This window comes from Phaseolus vulgaris, chromosome 9, assembly GCF_000499845.2.
Source record: "Phaseolus vulgaris cultivar G19833 chromosome 9, P. vulgaris v2.0, whole genome shotgun sequence".
NCBI classification, from domain to species: Eukaryota; Viridiplantae; Streptophyta; class Magnoliopsida; order Fabales; family Fabaceae; genus Phaseolus; species Phaseolus vulgaris.
In genome coordinates this window covers 29,999,195-30,009,963 of record NC_023751.2, presented here as the reverse complement: position 1 = coordinate 30,009,963, position 10,769 = coordinate 29,999,195, and the positions used below count along the sequence as shown (strand labels likewise).

Genomic DNA, 10,769 nt, shown 5'->3' with positions numbered 1-10,769 from the left:
TATAGTAGTAGATTATTTTTTACTCTCTCATTTTGATGGTTTGGGAGACGAGAGAAATTGGTTAGTGATTCCTATTATTCAATTCTTATTGTTGATAAAAAAAAACAATGTATAGGCCTTGAGATCTTCCCATGTTTATAGTCTTTTAATGTCTTTTATGAAGATGGATGATGAGCATGTGTGGAAGACAACCTTATTAATATTTTTAATGACGTAAATACTTATCTATGTGTTATTATCCGGAGATGTCAAAGTGTATGAGACCGAGATCATCTTGAATAAATTTTAAAATTCTTATAGAATTTCAGACATACAAAGAATCTGGAATGCTTAGAGATTTCATGTTTGCATATGATTCCATTTTTGTCTATAAGCAAAGATGTCTCCTTTCTTTGTTTGTTTATTGCAGGCCAGATTCCTAACTCACCACTGGTTTTGGATTTTACTTCAATTAATAAGAAGGGGTGGTTAAGAAATTGAAAGGATAATTAACAAGTTCATATTCTCTCCAGTTATATAATCACTGCTATTCAAATTATTTTATTAAAAATACTATAAACGAATATTTTTAAAATCAATGAATTTATATTTAATGGCCATTATCCTGCTAAATATCAATGGAGAAAATTCTTATACATAATTAATTTTATGTATAGCTCTTTTAGGTTCCTAGTAGTAGGGTATTAAAAAATATTTAAGTTTTCAAATTCATATAATTTTAAGTTAACTTGATTAAATTAGATCGAACTCAAATCAAATCAAGATGAGTCTAACTAAACTCGAGTTAGACCAGAGACCGAATATTGAACTGTCTATACAAGTTAAGTTCCATCAAATTAAGTCAAATATAAATTTAAATATAATTTGAAAAATTACTCAAATTGAATTTATTCTAATTTAAATTGAATTAGAAAACTCCAATTCAATGATTGAAATAGATTAGAAACCCATCTACTTTATTGGATTTAATATTATTTAAAAAAAATCCAAAGTGTCTTTTATAAAAATAACATTTGAGTGTGTTTTCTGATCATGCCTCTTCGTTCTATAAATTTTGTGTCCATAGAGAAAGAGAGCAGCAAGAAGAGGAAAAAAGGCGGAAAAATGGAAGTGAAGAACAAATACATAGTGATAAAGCATCACATTGAAGATGCACCCAGAGAGTCCAATTTTGAGCTTAAAACTGGGACAATTGCTCTGTCAGTTGCACCAGGTTCTGATGATATCATAGTCAAGAATCTCTACATTTCTATGGACCCTTACCACATTAACCGCATGAAATTTTCTAGTTCCTCTCAGGGTACTATCAGCTTTGCAGCACCCATACATCCAGGCCAGGTAATCATTCATTATTTTGGTTTTGGTAACTCAATTCTCTGATAGGGTCAGTGTTTGGATCAATTTCCAAATTTGTATACAAAATTGATGATTTAAAGTTATATATGCCATAAATTTGGATATTTTATTACTTTTAAAATCAATTCTCGAGTAATTAATTACATTAACAATTATCTAAAATTATGTTAATTGAGTTTGTAATTCTTGAAAATTCTGCAGGAAACCAAATACCACCCAAGTAGAAGTAGATCATTTTGATGTTTATCTATGACTGATCCTATTGCTTCATGAGAATTAATTATTGTGTTGTTGTTCTGTGTTCACACATTCCAGACTATTGATGGTGCTGTTATTGGAAAAGTTGTGGTTTCTGGGAATTCTAAGTTTCAGAAAGATGATTTGGTGCTGGGAGTATTCACGTGGGCAGAGTACAGTTTGGTGAAAGAAGGGAATATCATAAAAAGATTAGAGTCCTCTGAATTTCCACTCTCCTATCATCTTGGAATTCTGGGTAATTACCGATTCCTGCATATCATTTATCACTTTTATACAGTAAAGTTTGTAATGATTATGAAGAACACTTTATTGAAGATCTCACATCGATTAGGAATGATGATATATAAATCAGTTTTATAAGGTTAAATTAGACATAAATCTACTTCTTAATATGGTATCAGAGTTATTTTCGAGTCTATCCTATCGAGAGTTTGTTGAGTTTATCGGGTCGTCATTAGATCACCCATAAATATATAGTTTCACACATGAGTTTATGAGCCTCGACTTGAGGGGAGTGCGTTGGAGATGCCACATGAACTAGAAATAAGAATATTTTACAGTATATAAGTAGGTGCAAACCTCACCTTATAAATTAGTTTTATAACATTGAGTTAGGCTTAAAGTTCACTTATTAATATTAATACACTTATATGAACACTTTCTATAAAATAGCTTACAAATAACAAAAAAATAAAATAAGTAATGCTTTAATTTCCATTATCTGATGCAGGATTCAACGGACTGTCAGCTTATGCGGGGTTTTTTGAATTGTGTAAACCCCTAAAGGATGAAAAGGTTTTTGTCTCAACAGCTTGTGGAGCAGTTGGAAATTTAGTAGGGCAATATGCAAAGCTTTTAGGTTGCTATGTTGTTGGCTGTGCAGGTAGCAACAAAAAGGTAAAGTAACTAAGGTTAGGATTTTATGCTTAATTGGTTTTCAAGCTTAAAAGCCTAATCCATGCATTGTTGCCATAGGTGGAATTGCTTAAACAAACGCTAGGTTTTGATGAAGCATTCAACTACAATGAAGAAAAAGATCTAAACTCAGCTCTTAAAAGGTTAGTTAGTGATGGAAGAAGAGAATCAGAAGCCCATTTTGGAATAAAAGTTAGAAAGTTCAATTGGATTGTGTTTGATGTAGGTTTATGTGTTATATTGTAGGTATTTTCCTGATGGAATTGACGTATATTTTGACAATGTTGGGGGTGAGATGCTGGAAGCAGCAGTTGCTAATATGAGGCTATTTGGAAGAGTGGCTGTTTGTGGGGTGATATCTGAGTACACTGGTCCTGGAAGAAAAGCTGCACCAAGCATGTTGGAGATTGTGTACAAGAGAATCAACATCAGAGGATTTCTGGCTGCTGACTTTCTGCATGTTTTTGAAGATTTTTCTGCAAAAACTTCAGATTACCTTCGTACAGGAAAGTTAAAGGTACTTGAAGACATTTCATCAGGCGTGGAGAGCATCCCTTCTGCTTTTGTTGGACTCTTCAGAGGGGATAACATTGGAAAGAAAATTATCAATTTAGCAGAAGAGTCATAGAAAGGAATGAATTGGAGGTTGAGTTAGAGATTAGAGAAAATGCTACTCATACTCATGAATCACCACTACCATGAATTTGATCTTTAAGAATAAGATTGCTATTTTGTTTAATATGAGATGATGGGTTGTTGACACTTGAGAAATTCATGGAAAAAGGTTTTGGATTTTCACCTGCTTTTAAATTTTGCATTAGGTAAACATTAGAGTCTGCAAGAATGGAACTAAAAACTAACTTCACAAAATTAATTTTCAATTAGGTTAATTAGTGTAAAATTAGCAAAGGTTTAACTTAAGTTAAACCATGATAAGTGAGCAATAATAAGTGCAATAAAAATATTAGTTCAAGCCTAATTACTACCCTTTTGTAAACCAACAACAATATCTTTTTAACCAAATTACTATTCATATGATACGTCAATTTTTTGTTTGCTCTTGTTTAGAATCACTATACTATATTTCGGTAAATAAAGTTTGGATTATAATAAATATAAACGAAATATATTAGATGACTTGTAAGCTACTGTGTGTTTATGAAATTGTAGCTCATAGACCATCTAATAGATATACCTAAAGACAATCTATTAGACGATTGTCGACGATTTAGACGATTAGATAGAATTGATGTTGAAATGAGCGTTGAGAAGGGGTTTCTCACAAGCGTGGCGCAAAAATGCAACACTCTAATCAAACTCAAGCAACTACACGCTCACATCCTCCGATGCCGCTACAACGACACGCCGTATGCCCTCGCCCCGCTTCTCTCCGTCGCAGCCATCTCCAACGACGCCTCCTTTTTCTCCTACGCTCGCTCCATCTTCCGCCACCTCCGCCACCGCAACACCTTCATGCACAACACCATGATCAGAGGCTACCTCCAAGCCCGTTTACCCCTCCCCGCTGTCTCCTGCTACTTGTCCATGCTCCGAAACGGGATTGCCGTTAACAACTACACATTCCCACCTTTGGTCAAGGCTTGCATTGCGCTTCTTCCTTCTTTCAAAGTTGTTGGCCGTTTGGTGCACGGCCACGTCGTTAAGTTCGGCTTCCGCGACGACCCTTACGTGCTGAGTGCGTTCATCGAGTTCTACTCTGTTTCTCGTGAGGTGGAACATGCACGGGTATTGTTTGATAAAACGACTAAGAAAGATGTGGTGTTGGGGACAGCGATGGTTGACGGTTATGGTAAAATGGGGAATGTGGACAAGGCTAGAGAAGTGTTTGAGCAAATGCCTGACAGAAACGCTGTGTCGTGGAGTGCCATGATAGCAGCTTATTCTCGAGTTAGTGACTTCAAGGAAGTGCTTGCTTTGTTTGCGGAGATGCAAAACGAGGGTACAAAGCCGAATGAGTCCGTCCTTGTCTCGGTCCTCACTGCGTGTGCTCATCTTGGTGCATTCGCACAGGGCCTGTGGGTGCATTCCTATGCCAAGAGATTCCAACTTGACTCCAATCCAATTTTGACAACGGCTTTGGTGGACATGTATTCCAAATGTGGAAGTGTAGAATCTGCTTTATCTGTTTTTCAGAGCATTGTCAATAAGGATGCCGGTGCATGGAATGCTATGATTTGTGGTGTTGCCTTGAATGGTGATGCAGAGAAATCGCTGGAGTTGTTTTACCAAATGGCTGCTTCTGGGACTAAGCCGAATGAGACTACATTTGTGGCTGTCCTCACTGCTTGCACTCATGCAAAGATGGTTCAGCAAGGCCTTTGGCTGTTTGAAGAAATGAGTAGCTCTTATGGAATTGCCCCAAAAATGGAGCATTATGCTTGTGTTGTTGACCTTCTGTCAAGAGCTGGCATGGTAGAGGAAGCTGAGAAATTTATGGAGGAGATGGGTGGACTTGCAGCCAGTGATGCTAACGTGTGGGGTGCTCTTCTAAATGCATGTAGAATTCATAAAAATATTCATGTTGGGAATAGAGTATGGAAAAAACTGCTTGATATGGGAATCGCTGACTGTGGTACTCACGTTCTTACTTACAATATATATAGAGAAGCTGGGTGGGAAGCAGAGGCAAAAAAAGTTAGAACTAGGATCGAAGAAATAGGGATGAGAAAGAAGCCCGGATGCAGCATAATAGAGGTGGATGATGAAGTTGAAGAGTTTCTTGCAGGTGATCATTCTCATCCACTAGCTCAGGAAATGTGTAGATTACTGGATTCCATTCTCAAGATGGGGACTTTAGAGAACTTCTGATGGGTGTGAGTAGTTTTCTTACATGCTTTAGCTTAATTATAGTTAATTGCAAGAACCTATGGACATGAAAAGAAAATCAAATATAAATTGTGGTTCCTTTATTGGTGAATTTATGAGGGCAGTGCTTCACGAGGAAAACAAGAGCAAAAGAAAGAAAGGAAAGAACACACAGGATATGCCGCAGCTAGCATATCATCGCATAAAGAATTTGGAGAATATTTTACATCGGCTTATTGCAGTTTCCGCCAAACGAGCATCTTGATGCCCACGTATTACATAATTGAATCTTATTTTCTGTAAATCTCATACAGAGTACAATGGTTACAACGGTTGCATCGATGACTTGTCATTCCGTAAAGTTTAATAAATCGTGTGAACTGCTGATACATAGTGACAGCATACTCGTGGTCCTTTTACAAATTTACCGTAGAACATCAAGTCAAAGGTAGCCATTTCTGTTTTCCCTTTTGTTTACTCATATTCTCACAGCATCCTCCTGGCATCAACTGATAAATGAATTGTTCGCCTCTCAGCTGTTGGGTGATGGAAATGCAGCAATGAACTTAATAGGCATTCCAATGTCAGGTGTCAAGAACACTGATTTGCCTGAAAATTTTCTGCTGATAATAAACTACTGATAAGGCGTCCAAGCCTTTCAGCTCCAGGCCCTGGCCTAAGGTCGGTGATATTTCCTATGCCAGAATATTGGTCAATGGTGCTTGAATTCGCTTGACTGAACCACCTGCCGGGGACATAACCATCTGCATTTCTTCCCAAGAGTTCCGTATCAATCTTATCCAAGACTGGTTCGTTCCTGCCAAATTTCCTAGCAAAAGGTGCATTGCTATCCACCATTTTCTGGTAATCATTATCTGTAAGAAAATGGGGATGTTGTTTTGGAGGGTTGTCCCATGATATGAAGTGGAGGTCATGATTAACAGTAGTGTTACGAAACTCCTCTGCATTGCAGATGACTGTGTGAAAATACCCTTCTGGGGAAGACAGAAAGTTGGCATAATACATCAAGACTATTCTGGGTAAGTTATCCCAACCCCATATACAGTATTCAGTAAATGGGCGAGAGAGCATCATCCAGGCAGAACCTGAGCAAAATCAAGAATCATAATTTAACAACTCCCATGACATGAGATTGAGACAACCAGTTAAGTTACTTTCTGAATTTCAACCAATTTCATGCAACAAAGTTATATGTAAAAATACCTTCACATTTACGAAAACAAGTAAAGAGAAACTGTGAAGTGACACGAGTTAGAGAATATGCTATTATACCTAATTATGAATAAAAAGAATTTTATGAGGATTGGAAGCTCACAAGGGATGCTTGCCAACCAGCACTGGAAACATATATAAAAAATAACTTCAAGATGAATGCCAGAAGTTTTGGACAAAAGAATGGAAGCGTATGTGGAAAAGGTATTGAAATTCACATTTACACAACAGTACTATCAAATATCAATGTTTTATCTTTCGCACTTTACATTATTAGTGTCGGACTACGTTCAAGAATTTCCTTAACTACTCTGAGTATTTGTAATTCTCTTTAATCTAAGCAGGGACTAGAATTATTTTTTAGCACTTAAACTGACTCGACTCGAATTTGAAAGAGCTAAAAATTTGACGGGTTGGGCGGAAAGTAAAACAGTGATTCATGAAAAAAGTTTCTCACCTGTAAACAGTTTATAAGCTGTGGGCACATTTCTTTTCTCCGATACCCAAAATACATCTGATTTCTGCAAACCATAAAGACCTGGATCAAGTATAACTGGCTTGGCTCTATGATACCTATTCAAACGAGTAAAGTAGCCCTTGTAAATAAGGGACACATTGATCTTTACATATTACATGTTATTAACATTCATAAATCATGCAATGAACAGAATGGCGAAGAGAATTAGTAACTTACTCCTTCCAACCAATATCACTGGTGTGTTCAATGAAGTTCAGGTCTCTGGGAATAGACGACAGCGTATGCAGCAAATCTGTTGTGCAAAAGAAATATAGCAAATTGCAAAAGTTGGTCAATGACAACGAAAACTGGGCAACATAGTTCGTGCTTCTCTCTGTCTATTATTTTTGAACTTCCAACAATCAGCAAAATTATTCAGTGAATCATTAATTCTTCCGCAGTGTAAATTTCTTGAAGAATATTACTACTTAACATTATGTAACGTTTAATCTTGAATATACTTTATTAATTTTTATAATAACTATTTTATAGATATTTCAATAATTATTTATAACTATTTGAAACAATAAAACAACTAAAACACAAGTATTTCCATTTAAAGAACAAATAATACATAATATAAGGAGTTTAAAGTTATACATGAAAACGTAATTTTACGCTTTTCTTCGATTAAAAAAAACCACAATTGATATAGTTTAAAGATATTAATTGTAAAAATTAATATAATTCCTGTGCTTATAATAATTTATAATTGAATGACTACTTTACACTATTATCAGCACGAAACTCATTTAGTCTAACATAAATTATAATGTTATATAAATATAGATTATTATATATGTTACTTTTTTTATTTTTATATATATAATAACTATAAAATGTAAAAAAAAAAAACTATGACTTCTGATCAGTCTATATCCCTCTTAAACTCTATTCCCGAAATTTTTTTTTAAAAAAATAAATAAATAAATAAAATAAAATAAATAAATAAATAAATAATATATATATATATATATATATATGATGAAGAGAACGAGTAAGAAGCTGCCGACAAAAATAACTATTGGTCAAGCAAGCAAGCAAGATATGGAAACCAATGTTAAGTAACTTTTAATTCATTTTACAAACAAAAAAAATCAATATTTAACAGGGAGCAAAATTATCAACGAAGAAGACAGATTAAAGAAACATAATGAGTGATGAAGGTAACTTTTTTTTAACAAATTTCTTCATAAGAATAAGAAAACAAACCTGAATAAAGTTAAAACCAGTTTTTAACAAATTAAAAAAAAATCTAGGTCAATTTTCATAAATAATTTTCAGTTCTAGATAAGCTTCTTCTATTTTATCTATTTTTATGGTAATAGACATGTTTAGAAAAAAGTTGGTCTAACCAAGAAGACACGCATACTTGGGAAGTCAACTCAGAAGTAGTGTGTGTGTGAGAAAGAGAGAGAGAGAAGGGAGAGGTTCCTACCATCTTGGGTTACCAAAGGGTAATCGGAAGCGCTCAAGTTAATGAACCAATCCCAGTCCTGAGCTTGGCTCAACAAAAAGGCGGCGGCGTGAAGGGTATTTGCGACCATAGTGGGCCCTCTGTAGGTAACCAAGTTGGCCTTAACCACCGTTCTCACGTTTCCGAATTTCAGAAAGAGAGGCTGGTTGCTCACGAAATCCGCCAGCTCCAACCTCTCCCTTGCCGAGGCCTCAAGGTCCAAGTGCACCGCGTAGTGGTTCCACGGATGGTACAGAGCCTTCAGCGTCCTTTTCAAACTCTCCCCGTCGCCCGCCGAGCCCGATATCAGGTAGGCGATTCGCGGCACCGCCCTCGTCGATGCGGCACTCGCCCTGAGCTTGGACTCCACGAAATGTGGCTGTTCCGCGGGAACTTCGAGGCGGTGGTGGCGCTGCGATGAGGAGTTGATGGAAGCAACAAGGGAGAGGAGAAGGATGAAGGTGAAGAAGAGGAGAGAGAGGAGGAGTGGGAGGAAGCTGTTGTTCTTGGTGGGTTCCATGGTTTGGGAGTGGTGAAGGCGCAGGATCTATGTTGGCGTGAAACGCGCAGCGAGGGTGAGTGGCCAACCAAGATTGGAGAAACATGCTACTTAATTCTCAGTGGCAAACCTGTCATTCTGACAATGATGGGAGTGCCCATTATCAAAACCTTTCCCTCTTTCTAAAACTCATTTCCACATATTACATTTTTTTATTCCTTATTATCTTCATTAATATACAGCTCAAATCATTTAAGTAAAAAGTATATTTTTAAAAACAATTGGTCAATATATTGGCTCAATTTCCTATCTAGCATCATTTACACTTTTATTTCTCTATTTAGTACCCTTGTTTTTTATTTTCTTATATAACACTTTTTTGTTTTTATTTCCCTATCTAACACCCTTTTATTTTTTATTTCTCTATCTAGCACCATTTCAAAAATAAATAAATAAATAATATATTTTTTTCTTTTATAATTTTAATTTTAAATACATTAAAAATTAAATATTTTTAATATTTAAAATAGTTAGAAATATAATTAATGAATAAAGAAATGAGTTTTTACAAAATAAAAATAAAAAAGTAATAAATTAAAAATGTTTAGTTTAATTTTTTTTTAAGAATGAAGAAACTAAAAAATTAAACTCTACAACAACATAAAAGTTGAATCTATAAACATAAATTAGTATTTATTTTTATTATTATTGATGATGTAATCATGTTAATTTCAAGTAAAAAATACAGGACATAATTATAAAAAAATCAAAGTCAATTAGTATTAATTAATATTGAATGCACAAAAAATATTGAAGTGTCTATCTACCCTAAATGCAAAAACCTAAAAAAAAACAAATGCAATTGCTACACCTAATGCTTAAAAATAAGAAGAAGAAAAATGTAAAAATAAATAAATATAGAAAATAAAAACAACAACATTGGAACAAATCTTCATGTTACGAAAGACTATTTGATGGAACTAAAAAATAAAGAGTATTGACCTGCATACACTGGTCAAATACTATGCCCAAGTCCCGACATGAAAATAACCTCAAAGGGGAGACCTAAGTCAAGTCGAATAAGGACTGATATGGACATAAGAGAACAACATGATCGTACAAAAAAATGTGCATATTGTCAAACACCAGGACACACAAAAAGAACATGTCCCAACATTATTGGATTGTGCACTTCTCGTCATTAATTATGTTTCATTTCGCACAAACTATTTAATGTACCATTGAAGAAAGAAAATATTAAACGAATGATCATCTTTCATTTATTTTTCTTTTTATGATCAACATCTACTTATTTAGAATCATCTTATATCTCTTATCTTTATCTTGTTTGGAGTTTTACTTTTTTTTGTATATCTTGTATATTTATCTTTTTTTTTGTCTTTATTTTATATCTTATATGTTTTTAGTTATTATTTTTTTCTGTCATTGTTTATTTATTTTTGTTTTTTGTTTTTATTTTATTATTGTTGTTTTTATTTTCTATACTCATTTATTTTTGCATTTTTTTCTTCTCATTTTTAAGCATTAAGTGTAGCATTTGCATTAGTTTTTTTTTAGGATTTTGCATTTAGGGTAAACACTTCAATATTATTTGTGTGTCCACTATTAATTAATATTAATTGACTTTGGTTTTTTTATAATTATGTCCTATGTTTTTTACTTGAATTTAACATGATTACATCATCAAT

General features: G+C 34.3%; 3 protein-coding genes across 3 annotated transcripts; 2 read left to right on the top strand and 1 right to left on the bottom strand.

Annotated features, from left to right (window-relative positions):
• Positions 1–1,021: 1,021 nt before the first annotated feature.
• LOC137822645 (2-alkenal reductase (NADP(+)-dependent)-like) lies at positions 1,022–3,339 on the top strand. The gene is made up of 5 exons (XM_068627587.1): positions 1,022–1,338; positions 1,672–1,849; positions 2,345–2,511; positions 2,590–2,672; positions 2,776–3,339. Exons 1-5 carry the CDS (start codon positions 1,033–1,035, stop codon positions 3,155–3,157), a joined length of 1,116 nt encoding a protein of 371 aa, XP_068483688.1. The 5' UTR covers positions 1,022–1,032; the 3' UTR covers positions 3,158–3,339.
• A 360-nt stretch (positions 3,340–3,699) lies between these two features.
• Positions 3,700–5,622, top strand: LOC137821311 (pentatricopeptide repeat-containing protein At5g66520-like). Its single transcript, XM_068625832.1, has 2 exons — positions 3,700–5,363; positions 5,481–5,622. Exon 1 carries the CDS (start codon positions 3,787–3,789, stop codon positions 5,356–5,358), a length of 1,572 nt encoding a protein of 523 aa, XP_068481933.1. The 5' UTR covers positions 3,700–3,786; the 3' UTR covers positions 5,359–5,363; positions 5,481–5,622.
• LOC137821312 (beta-glucuronosyltransferase GlcAT14B-like) lies at positions 5,535–9,215 on the bottom strand. The gene is made up of 4 exons (XM_068625833.1): positions 8,544–9,215; positions 7,283–7,358; positions 7,046–7,161; positions 5,535–6,461 (listed from the first exon to the last, which is right to left on the bottom strand). The coding sequence occupies exons 1-4, from the start codon at positions 9,079–9,081 to the stop codon at positions 5,947–5,949; spliced, it is 1,245 nt and encodes a 414-aa protein (XP_068481934.1). The 5' UTR covers positions 9,082–9,215; the 3' UTR covers positions 5,535–5,946.
• Positions 9,216–10,769: the final 1,554 nt, after the last annotated feature.